Genomic DNA, 17,089 nt, shown 5'->3' with positions numbered 1-17,089 from the left:
TTAGAAAAGTAAAAGAAAAGATGCAATGATTATAAAGGAAGATATATCGGAGAGTCACGTGGAGAGAAAGAGAGAGGGAGACATTTCTCGAGACGAAAGACAGTAAGAGGTAATTTACAATGATGAGGACATTTTGTACTTTACTCAAAAGCTGGGATTCCATTTAATAGTTTATTTGTAGTTTTGGTTCAAGGTTTCATTAGACGCAGTTTTCGACATAATACTGTCCTTTTCATAACTTAATTATTATAATGATAATTTTCCATGATAAGAATGTTGATAAAAATATTGCAAATACAAACGACCTTTAAAACGCTAGTTCGGAATTAAATTTTGAGATAATAAGCTGAAAAACTAAAGTCATCAAAGGTATATTTAATGATAAATGTAGATGATTCATTAAAAACTGTAATACAAGAGCTATCAAGGAACAATATGGAGAGTGTATGAGGAATTGATTTAAACTTGTGGAAGGTACTTCTGACGGAATCTTACGGGTTCAATGTTGAAAATAACTTTAACAACCACATAAATTTGGTAAAAAATTCCAGAATAAAATTAAAAATCGAACCCTCTCTCGTGATCATAAGTTACTGAATCTTAGCTGATATACAGGAATCCCTGTGAGAATTCAGTTTTTATATGCATATGGATTTAAGAGATATTGTATAATTAAAGTAGTTTGACATTTATTTGGATGATCAGAATATCCTGTAGGTTTATGATCTGAACTCTTATTTCAAAACGATAACATTAAATAAATTTATAAAGGATACAAATTATTTGCACAATGCCAACAGAAGGGGATGAACAGGGAAAATTTCACTTATTGCTTACTAAACAGGAAAGACGCTAGACTTGAATTCAGTCATATACTATATATATGGATTATATATATATATATATATATATATATATATATATATAGATATAGATATAGATATAGATATATATATATATATATATCTATATATATATACATATATATATATATATATATATATATATATATATATATATATATGTATATATGTATATGTATACATATATACATATATATACATATATATATATATACATATATATATATATATATATATATATATATATATATATATATATATATATATATATATATATATATATATATAAAGAGAGAGAGAGAGAGAGAGAGAGAGAGAGAGAGAGAGAGAGGAGAGAGAGAGAGAGAGAGAGAGAGAGAGAGAGATTCCTTTATACAGAAATTCGACTTACGCCAGTTCCGGTTTTACGTCTCTTATCCTTAAGACATAAATGTACGAATACAATTCGATTTACGGTTTTCTTGACCTTACGTTGGTGTCTACGTTAGAAGATTATGATCACATAATGTACTGTACAATACTGTACTTCAAATGAAAGTTTATAAATGTATTTACCTGATTTTATTATTATTTCTAGCCAAGCTACAACACTAGTTGGAAAAGCAAGATGCTATAAGCCCAAGGGCTCCAATAGGTAAAAATAGCCCAGTGAGGAAAGGAAATAAGGAAATAAATGATGAGAATAAATTAATAATATACCATTCTAAAAACAGTAACAACGTCAAAACAGATATACATATACATATATATATATATATATATATATATATATATATATATATATATATATATATATATATATATATATATATATATCAACCAATTAACATTTTAGATAACTAAATTTAAGGATGAAGATTATTCAAAATGGAAGCTCTACTCTATGTATCAACAAGCAAATTAAGTTCAAATAGTTAAAACGAAAACATAATATACATGCACTTCTCTCGGGTCTTTCAAATACTTCTTTCAAGAAGAGAAGTTTGAAATGTTGGAAACAGAATAATTATGAGCGAAGGATGGCCTTTGCTTTAGAAATTTGAGCCTTTCCTCTAATAAATAAAAGGAACTCATGATACCTCCCTGTGATAACACATTAAAATTAGATTTTAATCATCATATCATATCTATTTTTTTTTTTTAAGAATATCCGCATATAATTCGGGACAATGTTCCACTGGGGTTTCCTCTTATAACAGAGTACGTGTGAAAATGACCAGGTGGAAGTAAATTTATGTATCCCGCTGAAAATAACAATTTATGATATGAAAAATTCAAGATTAAGAAGTTTAATCTTTGGGAAGCATGAAGTAAAATTATGACTTTCGTGCTTATCAATAAATTCATTTCGATATAAATTTTATTTTTGACTTTTTAAGAGAAATATTTACTTTAAATTATTTTCCATTTAAGATTAACTTGAGATGTTTTCTATGGAAAAATTATAATTGATTACCTTTATTATGCGTTACAAATTACATTATTATTTTCATATAGCTATTTTGTAACTATAAAATAGTGATATAAAAAAGTTTCATCTTATTCAAAAATTGAGATTGATAACTTTTGGATTCTATGAAAAAAAAATTACATGATGTATATGATACTTGTTATATTCCTTATAAACAACGAAACACGAGGAAAATAATGTATAGAAATTTATTGTATTTTTTACCATCCCTAGAACACCAGTAATACGGGTTCTGTCAGATATCAGTGTAATAGTTATAATAAGAATAAAATCTAAATACCATTCTTAACCATAAATTGAAGCCTGGAGGGTCAGTCTGATAAGAAAGTCGTAATAAAACGGGTTTGTAAGCTCCCGTTATAAATGATAAGATTCTGAGTCCATTTGAAAGATTGTTTGATAAAAGTGAGGCCTGGTATGCAAAAGTGACTGGTTTGGTGTGAAAGTGGATCTAAGGCAAAGCTGAATTATGTTCCATTTGGCTTTTTACTTCTTTATTAACGGAGTGATTCAAGAAGTTATAGAAAGGTGGTTGCGAGATAAGAAAAGTTATAATTGGATTTATAAATGGTTTATGATTGCAGATGATACTGTTTTGATTTGAGAAATTGAAGAGAAACTGCAGAAACTGGTAAAAGTCTTAAGGTTTTGAAAAAGGGGAAATTGAAAGCAAGCATAGGCAAAAGTACCATGATGGAGGTAAATGTAAACGAGAAGGATGGGAAAATTAATGATAATATGGACAGCAGAAAAATTACACACCCAATCACATTTAAAACCCTGATGTTTAATATTTTGTATATCTCCAAATCAAGAAATAAAAACTGTATTTAGCAATTTTGTAATAAAATTAAGTCTCCAAATAATCTCTGATCATATTTTTCATATTATAGTTACGAGAGGATTGATTGTATATATTAAAGATATCCTTCAACAAAACAAAATCTCATAAAAACGGATTTAAATCACTCATAACACCTAGGTGATTCAGATCCGTTTTTACGCACTAGGTAACCATATTCATGAAAAAAAAAACATCCAATATAATTTACACAATAATTCTAACAGTAACAATTTACACAATACTTCTAACAGTAACATCGTTCAATATTTCTAAACGATAATTACTGAAACATCAGGAATTCATAAAATCAAATTTGTCGTGAAATGCAATTGGCACTAAAGATACTCTAAAATAATATTATGGAAATGAAAGGCAATTATATAAATGTTTTTATTTCCCCCAGCTTAACCGAAGAGTTTACAAGAATTAGGGAATACTTCACATCTATGAAATCTACTTTAATAAACTAAGAACTCCTTTTCGGATAATTCCTAGCAGGGCCCCAGAAACTCTCGCATGATCCCAGCATGAAGAAGAGTTGTGAGAGGTAATAAGTAGACAAAATAATAATCTGAGCCGGGATATGAGGCAGGAGCTCCAACATTTGCAAAAAGACATAGGAAGAATCGGAAATGAGGAATATGACTCCCCCCAATGCTGAGCAAAGACGCCTTTCTTTGCAAGGTGATGTCATGAAGAAGTACCTGGAGAAGTAAAATTTGAAATGCAATAGATTTTTTTGAATTGTATTTTAATGTAATAAATATTCCTTTATCATAATCTTATACATTTATAATTAATATTGAACATAAGAAAAAGTCCTAAATAGGAGAGATTATGTTATGAGATCAATATAGCCTAGATTTCAGGTATATCGAGTTACAAAGTGCAATTATTATCATTATTATTATTATTATTATTATTATTATTATTATTATTATTATTATTATCATTATTATTATTATTATTATTATTATTATTATTATTATCATAAGCCCAAGGGCTCCAACAGGGAAAAGTAGCCCGGTTAGTAAAGGAAATAAGTTAATAAATACGCTATAAGAGAAGTAATGAACAATCAAGATTAAAAACTAAGAACAGTAACAACCTTGAAATAAATCTTTCAATCTATAAATTATAAAAACTTCCCCCAAAACAGAGGAAGAGAAATAAGATAGAATAATGTGCCCAACTGTACCCTCAAGCAAGAGAACTCTACCCTAAGACAGTAGAAGATCATGGTAAAGAGGCTATGACACGACCCTATATTAGAGAACAATGATTTGATTTTGGAGTGTCCTTCTAGAGGAGCTGATGCAAAGAGTCTCTTCTACCCTTACCGAGAGGGAAGTAGTCATTGATCAATTATAGTTCAGCAGTTAACCCCTTGAGCGAAGAAGAATTTTTTGGTAACCTTCGTGTTGTCATGTGTATGAAGACATAGGTAAATGTGGAAAGAATAGGCTACAATATTCGGTGTATGCGTAGGCAAAGGAAAAATGAGCCGTAACCAGAGAGAGAGGGGATCCCATGTAATACTGCCAATACTGTTGATAGTTGTCAAAAACATCCTTGTCAAAACTGTAATTTGAAGATATATCAGCCATTACAATGAAAGCAAAGTATATTGGCCAAATAGTGACCAGCAAAATTACTTCCTTTTGAACAGATATCAAATGTTTACAAGCTGCTGCATTCAAGTGTTAATTCTGTTTGGGCATATTTGAAACACTTGAAGTAATAGCTAGGTCTGCTTCTGAATTCATTAACCCTCATGTGCATACATACAACATTGTAGTGTGGAAATGTTTTGTAAGAACATTTTTCTTAATTTCATGTACATGTAAATGAATTCTCTCCGAGATTTCCTCCTCTAAGTTTTCAAGTATATATGAAGACTACCCGTTTTGGATATTAGAAAATAGAGTAAATATAAAATGACAACATTATTATTTCAATCTAGAGATGTCTGGATGTTGCTTAGTTAACTATATACGCATCATTGCCAGTTTAGAATAATATGTTTTATCTAACCCTTTGATGTTTTGAGGAGGGATTTTGCCAGTCATCTTTTGTAGATTTTCAACAGCTCTTATAGAATTTGAACGCACTTCGTTGTAAAAAGCCCCTTACCAGTGTAAAGTATGTGCATTTCTTTTTATAACTGAGTCAGCCACATTTATTCCTTTTGTGATAAACTCATATTTCTCATCAAGTATTTTCTTGAAATGAGAAATTTCAACTCTTCATTTGAAATCTACTCTTATTTATTTGAAGCAAATTAAAGCTAAAATTGCAGCAACACTATTTAAAAAACAAACAATTTAAGCTTCAAAGTACTTCACACGGAATTTTATTTCAAGTTTGATCCATTCCGCTTAACTTTAAGATTTCATAGTATTGACTAAATAATCATAGCAAAACTACTAGCACGAAAATTTTCACTGATTCTATCAATACCATTATTACTAGGGCATCACAGTTACGTGTTAATGCAGAATTCAACAAGAGATTCTATAACTCATAGAGGCACTTCAAGAAAGGCCAATCCATGGTGGGTCAACATATCTAGGGGCGTGGATTACTTTTTGGGATAGGTTTTTAAAAGGGTAGTTTAGTAAAAAAATGATACTTGCTGAAGAATATTAAGGGATTTTCATTAGTCATGAAGGAAATACACATTCCTCACTAGTGGCACAGTGAGAGTCGACTTAGTACTTTACATATTTTGGATACCATCAAAGCAGAAAAGAGGCACAGTCATAAACTAAATTGGCCTGTTATAAGTGTTCTGATGACATATATAATACTCCATAAAAATCTTTGAATGTTCTAGTCATATTCCATTATTTAAATGGGACGATTTAATTTGGCTATTGTCTAGATAGTTGCATCAATGAATTGGGTTGGAGCTGTATTCTTTAACTTCCATTCTCAAGTGATTATTGTGCAATATATGGTACTGTACGTTTTGTACACTGAACTTTGATATGATGGATTTGTTAGCCCTTATTATTGTTTTAAAATTAATACAGCTATTTTAGATATATACAGATGCATGTCTTTATGTTGCATATACAAATTTATTGAAGGAATAGTTTATTTCATTGTCATAAAAGGGGCAATTTCAATATTGTTTGGATTTATTGTAAAATTTGGTCCTTTTTGTTTTAGATTTTGGTGATTTTTGCACCCCTGAATGGAATAATAATGATTTCGTATGTTGGCAATTTTTTTTAGGAAAAGCATCTCTTACTCCTGATGCCCTATTTTCTGTTCATTTACACTCTGAGAGGTGCGAGATTTAGTGTGCATATCCCTAACATTATCTTGATTTTTCTCCAAACATCTGCAACTCTAACACCCACCAATGAATTAGCAGTCATCGGTGATTTTGGGCAAATGATTTTAAGATCCAAAAGAAGTAGCATGAGGATAGGTAATGGCTTTGAGTCTATTATCTGAAAACGATATCTGACTTTTAAAGTATCTAAGCCAAATAAATTTTTCAAAAACGAAAAAAAAAAAAAAAAAAAACAGCTGAGGAGTCCCTTGAAATCTCCAAAGGCGTGAAGATCTTAACAACTTAAGATTTGGAGATGGCATAGTTTTATTTAATGAATCGGGGGGGAGGGGGGGAGAATTGCAATAGATGATAGAAGATTTGAGAAGAGAAGGAAGATATGAAGGTCTGTAAACTAAAATAATGTTCAATGATCAAATAGGGGTTGTGGACAAACCTCTAGAGATTGTTAATGAATATGTGTACTAAGGACAGACAGTAAGTGTTCCCCAAATGATATGGGATGCAGAGTTTTTGGTAAACAAAATGAGATTATGGGAAGTAAAAGGCCCCTTTTTCTAAAAAGAAAGTATTAATTAGATGGTTTTACCTGTATTGTTCTATGCATCAGAAACTTGGAACATTACTAAAGCCTTAAACTAAACATAAGTTAGCTATAACTTAAAGAGCTATGGAAAGAATAATGATGAGAATAACAGTAAGAAATAGAAAAAAAAGAGCGACATGAACCCGAGAGGAAACAAAAGTAGAAAATATTCTAACATGTTAGAAAAAGAAAAGACATGGGTAGGTCATATAATGAGAATGACAGATAATATATGGACCAGAAGAATAGTAGAATGGTTCCCCATAGAATGAAAACGAAACAGGGGGAAGGACGAGTAGACGAAGGATTGACAAGTTGAGAAATTTCACGAGTATAGACTGGCATAGAAAGACGATAAACAGACACGTGTGGGACATGTCTGAGGCCTTTCTCCTGAAGAAGTTGATCATTACGACGAGGAACGTTACCTTGAATTTTCTGTTAAGTTTTTACTGATCTTTTCTATATCAAATTTTCAGTATTAAATGTATTCAAAAGTTTATCCCAGGAAACTTTCTTGTCTTTGGTCTTGACTGAAAACATCAAGATCATGTTTCGATAACTATATTCTATAAACCACAAAAACAAAAGAACATAATTTTTCTAAAGTAAAAAAATGAATAAAACTTTTAAAGAGTGTGATAGAAATATTTTTCTCTGCATATCTGAGAGAGAGAGAGAGAGAGAGAGAGAGAGAGAGAGAGAGAGAGAGAGAGAGAGAGAGAGAGAGAGAGAGAGAATAAATTCAAGTTCCTTACCTAGCCAGTGATCTCCAGCCCATTGTTACTAAAACCAAACTGTAAATGGTGATGCCGACTCTGAAGGATGCTGGTCTGATGTACGGAAGAGCATAGAACGACAAAATGAAGAAATTCAAAGCGAAGAGTGCACCACCCAATAACAGCTTCATTGGCCGGAAACCAAACGTCTTTATGTATATGCCGTGCGCTATTCCAAAAGCTACGATTCCATAGAGGAAACCTACGTCGTGGAAAGCCTGAGAATATATAAATTTTGCATAAATAAAAGTACAAAAATATATACGTGTATATTTGTACTTGTAAATCACTAGCATATAGGAGTTATATTGGAGCTATACAGTAACTCGTTGCCTTAATATCGTAATATAAAGATATGATACAAAATTATTAGAATTATGACAATTTAACCATGCACGCATGCACACCCTATATATATATATATATATATATATATATATATATATATATATATATATATATATATATATATATATATATATATATATACATACATATATATATATATAAATGTACATACATATATATATATATATATATATATATATATATATATATACATTTATATATATATATATATATATATATATATATATATATATATATATATATATATATATATATATGATAGTGTGTGTGACAATCACACTGTTTAGCTATTACAGAATAACAAGAAATCAAAATGGGGATAACAGATTTTGAGACATGCAAGCCTATTATATGGCACTAGTATTTCTCAAAGAAGTAGGAACAGAAAAGAGTGGTGAGTGCTTACCAAAAATCCATCGCCAATGAGAGAGAATATAAGAGCGAAAAATACTTTCAAAGATTCGCCACGTCCTCTGTCCATGATCATGATGTAAACCGCCAAATACAGGATCGGCAGGCATTTTAATACCATCCTTTGGACGCTCATCGTCAATAAAGCTGGCTTGTAAGGGAGAAACCATACAAAGGAAATGATGACTCCCAAAGCAAAGGGAAGAAGGTGATAGACAGGAAGTTCATGAGGTGTTACCTTCCTGTTCTTCTTTTCTTTCTTCTCTGACTTCATGGTTTTTCAAGAATGAGATCTGTGGGGGAATAAAACACCAGTTGAATACTTTGTTCACTTTGAAATACAAGTGCCACCTTTGCAAATATTAAATTGATTCATTCTATTGTTAAAATCGCCAATTACCTATTGATATTCAGAAAAAGATTATCATTCAAGATACTACATATAATTTTTTTCATTGATAAACTTTGAGGAAACTCCCTGGGTCCTTTGGCATTCGTTTAAAAGTCATAATATCGTTTGACCTACGAATTTAAGAGTCGTATGTTCTTTGGAACTTCTCCATTATACGCATTCAAGCATCAATCTAAAGGTTCACAATGGAAACCGTTTAACAACATTGAATTTACATAACACATCGCCTTTTCAAACATCCAAATATTTGTATTTGAAGTACGTCTCTGCTCACCTAAAACTGCGAGCAAATTTTTAAGCATTGCAATACTGTTGTTACCATTGAGCAGCTGTATCCTCTCTATTTCAAGTAGCAGATCCCAAGGATTACAATGTAGTTTTAAATAATTGAGCAAAATATATGTAGTTACAAGAAACTGAACGATGGAAGTAAATTTTAAAGATCTTATAAATAGATAATCAATTTCATGTTTTTTTTTATTACTTTTTGCATTATTAATTTCAAAATCTGTCGCAAAAAAGATTGCATAACCTATTTTCAAAATGCAAATAAAATCCTTATAAAAACCTTCTCCACTTAATATAGGAATTAAGAAACATAAATATACTCTATCTTCTCTGATATCGTAGAGGAACACCTTCATTATACTTATCTTATCAGTAAATGTAAACATTATTGATACAGCTTAAATATTATTATTATTATTATTATTATTATTATTATTATTATTATTATTATTACTTGCAACAGGGAAAATAGGCCAGTGAGGAAAGGAGACAAAGAAAAATAAATTTTTTAAGAGGAGTAACAACATTGAAATAAATATCTCCTATATAAACTAAACAAGACAGAACAGAGTGCCCGAGTGTACCCTCAAGCAAGAGAATTCTAACCTAAGACAGTGGAAGACCATGGTACAGAGGCTATGGCACTACCCAAGACTAGAGAACAATGGTTTGATTTTGGAGTGCCCTTCTCCTAGAAGAGCTGCTGACCATAGCTAAAGAGTCTTTTCTACCCTTATCAAGAGGAAAGTGACCACTGAACAATTACGTGCAGTAACACCTTGGTCGAAGAAGAATTGTTCGGTAATCGCAGTGTTGTCAGGTGTATGAGGACAGAGGGGAATAAGTGAAGAATAGGCCAGACTATTCGCTGTGTGTGTGAGTGTGTGTGTGTATGCAAAGGGAAAATTAACTGTAACCAGAATACTCTCTGGTCAGACAAAAGACCCCATAACTCTTCAGCGGTAGTATCTCAACGGGTGGCTGGTGCCCTGGCCAACCTACTACTTAAAAGGTTAAACATTAAAGGTGTCAGGTTTCAGTTACAAAATATATTTAAAAAGATTATTATTATTATTATTATTATTATTATTATTATTATTATTATTATTATTATTAATATTGAATGTGTTCAAGAGGAGGAGTATGGCTGGTGTATATTGAGTGGATAGGGTTAGGAACGAAATAGTAAGAGTGATAACGAGTGTGAAGAATGAATTAGCAGCTAGCGTAGATATGAATGTATTGAGGTAGTTTTGGACATGAAGAGAGATTGGAAAATGGTCGTTTGTAGAAGGGAATGGAGGTAAGAGTTCGTGAGATAAATACAAGAGGATGACAAGGTTTGGGTGGATGGTGTCAAAATGGGGATTCGTGACTTAGGTGTATTTTGGCGTATAAACGACGTTTTGTTGGATTCTAGAAGAACAGGCTATACAGAACTACAATTCGTATAATGCCACTCTGTCCTCCTTGAGCAATTTTTTTGAGGGCAAAAATTGCCAAGACTTGATTTTTGCCTATAGCTATGACAAAAATTGACAGAAATCTGATTTTGGTTTCTTGTCATATGTTTCAGGGTCTGAGCATTCACTAGAACACAGCATAAGATTTTTCTCCCTCTCTCCTGAACTGAAATTTAAAATCTCTAATATTTCTACAATTAGAAATGTGAAAACAGCCAAATTTTGTGAAAATTTTGATAGCTATATAAGGTTTGAACAAAAAGGTGTAACAGAATGTTTTATTCAAGCACTGAAGGTCTTGTGCTAGACAGGATAACAAACATATTCACATATCATTAACCCGTCATTTCATCTTGTACAGTAAGGGCGGCAACATTATACGCAAACATACCCACATATCAGAATCCATCTTGCCAAGGCTACGCAAACCATTTACTGAACAATCGTATCAGCTTCCTTATGGGCAGTGCTGAGGTCGTGTTGCCGTGTCACCTCTCCATCGGAAACCTCAACAGGAGTTAGATCTTGCCCAGTTAAGATCAGTTGCTTCTCAACCAGCAGTTCTACATGGTCCTTGGTGTAAGTTCATATCAATTTGATCAGCTGTAACTTGTTCTCAGTGACATTAAATATGACGTTTTGAGCAAGAATTGGTCCAATATTATGCTGGCGATTTGCAACAATATACTGTTTTTCATAGTATCTGTCTAACACAAAATATGCATCACTTGTCTTCAACCTTTCGTTCACATGGCAAGCAGGTTCAATAGGAAGTCCTCTACTGTTTCATTGTTTGGCCACTGGTCACCCATAGTACTTCCCAACCGTCGATGATGAACGTATATGTACTGGAGAACAATCAATTGCATATCTCTACTTGGAGTTTCTTCTTCATGATTGACTTTGTCTTGTAATGTGCATACCATTATTTTCCATAAATATGGATGGAGGTACTGTGGAAAGCTCAAACTGACTAATGTCTTTGAGAATTACTTCCCTTACATTCTAAAGTCCAATATTCTTGAGTATTTGAGATTTGGATCATGCACAATCTCTGGTCTGGCCATTAAATGCTTGCAACATGCTGCCATGGCAACAACTTTATTGCTGAGATTTTGTGAAAGCTACTGCGCCAAGGATATTGATATTCTTCCATCTATTGAACTCAAATCTTGGTAGCAGTGCCAACATTGATTTGGTTGTAAACTTTATCTTGAACTTGCATAGCCTTGTTAGAAGCAGAACGGACGTTGTGAGACTCACCTAAAGTGGACATAAAGTTTTTGTGGTATTGTGCATCAGCTCCAGGTAAGATGCTGATAGCGCTTTCTACTCGGAAGCATAATTTTGTCCAATTATGATTTTGCACATCATATGCTCTCAGGATGACATTCGTTAATGATTCTTGGTTGCGTCCACGATCAGCAGTTTGGCATAAAACAACACGGTGCCATCATTTTGGGTTCTTGGAATCGGGCTCTGAAGAACTGTTCCCCACATATCAAGCAATGTGCTTTGAATTTGAGGAATGTGAAACCTGATCGCTGAGATCGTTCGATAACTGGTTCTTCTTCCAACTTGGTCTACCTTTGTAAAAAGCATTTTATGTAAGTCTCTAAGGCATATGTAGTCATACAGTTTCTATGTACAAACCAGGGCCTTTAAGTATCTTGTAATATGGACTCCAATGTAGCATGTAATCTATCTCCCCTTTGTTTACTAGTATCTACAGCCGAGTCTATTACGTCCTGCAACTGTTATAGGTTTCATTATTACTAAAGTTCATGTGACTTTTCCGAGGTGTTAATCTGAGGTGCAGCATTCCTGTTGTTTGACAGCCTGCTTAAAACAATCCACCATCACCAAGCATATTTTGAAAAAAAGAAACAAATAAAGATATCGGTATGTTATTAAGATAGTCAACAAATATGCGATACTACTATGATTACTACACCACTATGTGATAGGTACATGTAGAGAATCCAAATGTCTGAGTATGTGCGAGAGAAACAGAGGTTAAGACTAAAGTAGCAACTAATCTACTATACATTTTTACCAGTATTAGTATATACGACAATACTGGGTAAGCATGTGTGAATGTTAGTAAGGGAAATGACATGTTTTGAAATTATAAATTGCTATGCTGTACTTATATCAAGACCATAAACACATTGTTCCTGTTAAGGTCGTAAGTTCATTTCACTATATAAACATCATATAATCCTACATGAGTGCATCACATGCAAGTTAATAATTGCCCTTCCAAGCATGAGAGTTGGTAAAGTAAGACACCAGAGAGGAGAGATATTATTGGTGTTTTCTTATGGATACTCGGAACCTCAAAACATATGACTAGACAGGAAAATCAGATCTCTATGTCAATATTTGGCGAAGCTGCAGGCCAAACCCGGGTTTCAGTAATTTCAATGGTAGCCGGTTTGAATTTTGACCAGTATCAATAATAAAAAAAAAAAACTACTAAAGTATGACAAAGTGGCAGTAAGTGGATTTGGGTTCTGTATGGTCTGCTCTACTAGAATCACCAATAAAAAGTTGTATGAACACCAAAATATACCTAAGCCATTCAGCCTCCGGACTAATGAGACGATAGATGTGTGGAAGGCTAAAGAGCGTGCTAGAAATAGAAATGAATGGCGAGCAATTGTGACGCACTTACAATAGGCCTTGCTGCCTGCTCGAGTCACTTTGATGACCGCTAAGGTAGCGGCAGTAGGGGCGTCAGTATATAAATTTTCATCTGTGGTGAGAACGGTGGAGGGTGGGTTGTGGTACCATAGTAATAGCAGCTAAAGTCAGCCGAGTCCCTCTCAGGTAAGGAGGAATATGGAGAAAAAAAAATCTATTTTTGTTTCTTTTTGGATGTCAGCAACCGTCCAAAATCGGGGGAAGTTCCATGGTAGATAGACAAGTAGATTATTATTATTATTATTATTATTATTATTATTAGCTAAGTTACAATCCTAGTTGGAAAAATAGGATGTTTTAAGAACAAGAGCTCTAAGAGAGAAATAGAGCAGTAACTTCCCAAGTAAAAAAACAGCTTAAATTCGCCGGCCGAGGCGGGACTACATCTGCCGTCTATGTACATTCTGGGCTATCGTGTTATCTCTGTTAATAAGATAAACGAGATGAAAGTCCTATAAATAATATTCCCTTAGCTCCTCCAGATAATATCAGTCAATTTAATGATTAAGACGAAATGACAACAGAAACTACTTTTTCTCTCCCAACCTTCACACAATATCTTTCAATTATACCCAAGGAATAACTTTCCTGAAACCTCATGTATATGATTGCAGATCGCATTTAAGACTAGTTGACAAAGACATTAAGCATATGAATATATGAGAATAAAATGACCTATTACTGTAGACAGGCGATGAGGGGAAGTGTCGTCATGTCCACGAAGAAATTAAGTGTACAAACCAAACTTAGCATTCAAAACTTTTAAAAGGTGCCCCAGGCGCAATCTAAATCACGATGTTGTCCTTTGCCAATTCCCACTATAAGCAAATAAAGCAAGCCAAACACAGACACACATTATTATTATTATTATTATTATTATTATTATTATTATTATTATTATTAGCTAAGCTACAACCCTAGCTGAAAAAGCAAGAAGCTATAAGCCCAAGTACTCCAACAGGGGAAAATAGCCCAGTGAGCAAAGGAAATAAGGAAATGAATAAACAATATGAGAAAAAAGATAACAATAAAATATCTAAAAATCAGTAACAACGTTCGCTCTAGACAAGGGAATCCAACACCTCGCTTTGGTGCATCAGCACTAGGATGTGGTACTGGTTTGCTTACCTTTCTTTTTTTTTCTTTTTTTAAACTAGATTTTGGAGAATTCATGTTTCTTAAATTTGAGAAAAAAATTATTTACGAATATGTGAAGCATCAGATCTTTCAATCCACTACATGTTTATTTCGCAAGAGAGAGAGAGAGAGAGAGAGAGAGAGAGAGAGAGAGAGAGAGAGAGAGAGAGACATCTCTCTCTCTCTCTCTCTCTCTCTCTCTCTCTCTCACACACACACACACACACATATGAGCCCGGGTGTATGCATCCAAATTTAAGAAGGCGATTAGAACGAGACTATTTGTGAAAAATAGCAGACATATACCAGGAATCGTTGTAAGGTAGTTGTTAAAACAAAGATACATACCAAGAATCTTTGACGATTAGATGTTAACGTCTTAACCAACCTAGGGTGCTTGCAATACTCTATGCCTCGATCTCTGTACTGAACTCGGATTATATCTCCATTATCTGAATAAATTCTCAGAATAATCTATTTGTTATCTTACGCGTAGCGTTTAAAAAAAGATAAAAATTCTTATTCATCAGTTACTATCCCAGAAGGATAGAAATAAACCGATTCTCTAATGTCAAATAGAACTTGATAATAATAAATGAACACGTCTTCAAATGGCAAGTAATCATAAAATGTCAGAGTGACGTGGCAGAATATCTCATCCCTCGACAGAGCCACTGCGCTACGTTGTACATCACCACTAACAGATGAGATATGCGCATGCGCAGAGAACCAGTCTATTGAAACGCTCTACTGTACAAGTGGCTTAACTGAGCTATCACTCAGCCATGTTGGCGAACTGTCCTTGATTCACATTCGGGGGAGCATGGTGGTCACATCATACACACGCTCATCCAATACTTTGGATGCAAGTTTTTAGTTCGTGGATTATTAATGCGAATGAAATCATGTAAACACTCATGAATCAGGGCAGTTTGTGTACGAATATTTTGAAGCAAAATTAAGACTTTAACGGCTGACATATTAATAAAAGTCTATTGAAAATGAACGTTTAACTGATACGAAGTTAGTAATTTCCTTGTGTTTTATCATCTTCATAAAGGAGTTAATAAAACAAGTAATTCTTCAGACCCCTAAGATCTAAATGTCAACTTTAAAACTAATCGCAAAGATATACTCATGTAAAAGAATTGATAGTGGCCGTGTAAAATATACTTTGCAGGTACTTTCACAAAATATACATTATTGAAATCATATTCGATTTTCCTTTAACAAGATTGTGAAATTTACTGACGTTTATCACGACTAATTATGCTCATGTCTGCAAATTAACTTTAGTTCCACATACACTTACCTCGTAAGATTGATCAACGCACTGTCCGTTTCGTATATTAGCGCTTGATGGGCACTGCATTTATGGAGAATCTTGTAAGTACAGTATGTTCTAAGTATCCTGGGAAACAAAATTGTACAAGAAAACACGATAACACCAACGATCCTGTTTCGGTTGGCAACGCTTTTAAGCAGCAGACGTTATGCAGTGGACTTGTACAAGGTCACAGTGTAGCTCCGTTTCTGCCTTAACTCCGTCTTTCGATCTCGCTGCTTTGTCAGGTATACAGTATATCTGTACACACAAATTATATATATATATATATATATATATATATATATATATATATATATATATATATATATATATATATATATATATATATATATATATGTGTGTGTGTGTGTGTGTGTGTGTGTGTGTGTGCGCGTACACGCGTAAAACTCGCTGGCACATGATATTCAGATGCAAACAAAATACACAAGGGAAGTTAAAACCGCATGGATTCTTACGGCTTGTTTATTTTCAGCCCTTTAAATAATGTCTATAAAATAAGCAAAGTCAGTAACGATTCACATAATATTTTTTGCTTTTCATAGTGGATTTGATATATATATATATATATATATATATATATATATATATATATATATATATATATATATATATATATATATATATATATATATATATATATTATTACAAATCTTCTTCATTGGACCTTATAAGTCGACCTGTATAACAGGTTGGGCCACTCGAGTCAACTTTTTCCATTTATTTTTATTCCTTGCATCTTGTTCCCTCCGACCACCACCAATACCCATATGCCTCCTCGCCACTTCCATCCATCTGGTCTTCGGGCACCCCACACTCTTCCCTAGTCATATCTTTTAAATTGCACAGAGCACATATTCTTATATATTGATTCTTCTACCTCTCTAGCAATGTTTACCATCCTCCTCTCTGTTCTTACCATCAGTCCTTCCTCTTTTCTCTTAAGCGGCCAACTTTCTGCCCTTACAGTATGAGTTTGGTAACTCTTTTATGGATCTTCATTATGAATCTTAATGACATTGTCTTGTCCAAAAATACTCCAGTTACGTCTCTCCATTTTCGTAATGTTTCTTTCACACTGTCACACATGTTTCTCAATTCTCCCCTCTGT

General features: G+C 33.1%; 1 protein-coding gene across 3 annotated transcripts; it reads right to left on the bottom strand.

Annotated features, from left to right (window-relative positions):
• Nucleotides 1–3,554: 3,554 nt before the first annotated feature.
• LOC137655727 (lysoplasmalogenase TMEM86B-like) lies at nucleotides 3,555–16,141 on the bottom strand. Of its 3 annotated transcripts, XM_068389754.1 has the most exons (5): nucleotides 15,009–15,073; nucleotides 14,940–14,967; nucleotides 8,623–8,920; nucleotides 7,827–8,065; nucleotides 3,555–3,882 (listed from the first exon to the last, which is right to left on the bottom strand). In XM_068389754.1, exons 3-5 carry the CDS (start codon nucleotides 8,899–8,901, stop codon nucleotides 3,645–3,647), a joined length of 756 nt encoding a protein of 251 aa, XP_068245855.1. In that variant the 5' UTR covers nucleotides 8,902–8,920; nucleotides 14,940–14,967; nucleotides 15,009–15,073; the 3' UTR covers nucleotides 3,555–3,644. The 3 variants fall into 3 exon arrangements, with proteins under 3 accessions (XP_068245855.1, XP_068245857.1, XP_068245854.1); XM_068389756.1 differs by lacking the exons at nucleotides 14,940–14,967; nucleotides 15,009–15,073 and adding an exon at nucleotides 15,946–16,141; XM_068389753.1 differs by lacking the exon at nucleotides 14,940–14,967 and having other exon boundaries at nucleotides 14,982–15,129.
• Nucleotides 16,142–17,089: the final 948 nt, after the last annotated feature.

This window comes from Palaemon carinicauda, chromosome 16 (genome assembly GCF_036898095.1).
Source record: "Palaemon carinicauda isolate YSFRI2023 chromosome 16, ASM3689809v2, whole genome shotgun sequence".
NCBI classification, from domain to species: Eukaryota; Metazoa; Arthropoda; class Malacostraca; order Decapoda; family Palaemonidae; genus Palaemon; species Palaemon carinicauda.
The sequence above is the reverse complement of the archived record's forward strand: the minus strand, read 5'-3'. Positions and strand labels throughout refer to the sequence as shown.

What these genes read in the sequence shown, in the direction of transcription:
- LOC137655727 (XM_068389756.1), bottom strand. Translation starts at nt 8,901, where the DNA reads ATGAAGTCAGAGAAGAAAGAAAAGAAGAACAGGAAGGTAACACCTCAT. An exon ending in TCATTGGCGATGGATTTTTG is followed by an intron (nt 8,066 to 8,622) that starts GTAAGCACTCAC and finishes ATATATTCTCAG; the next exon opens with GCTTTCCACGACGTAGGTTT. An exon ending in GGCTGGAGATCACTGGCTAG is followed by an intron (nt 3,883 to 7,826) that starts GTAAGGAACTTG and finishes TTACTTCTCCAG; the next exon opens with GTACTTCTTCATGACATCAC.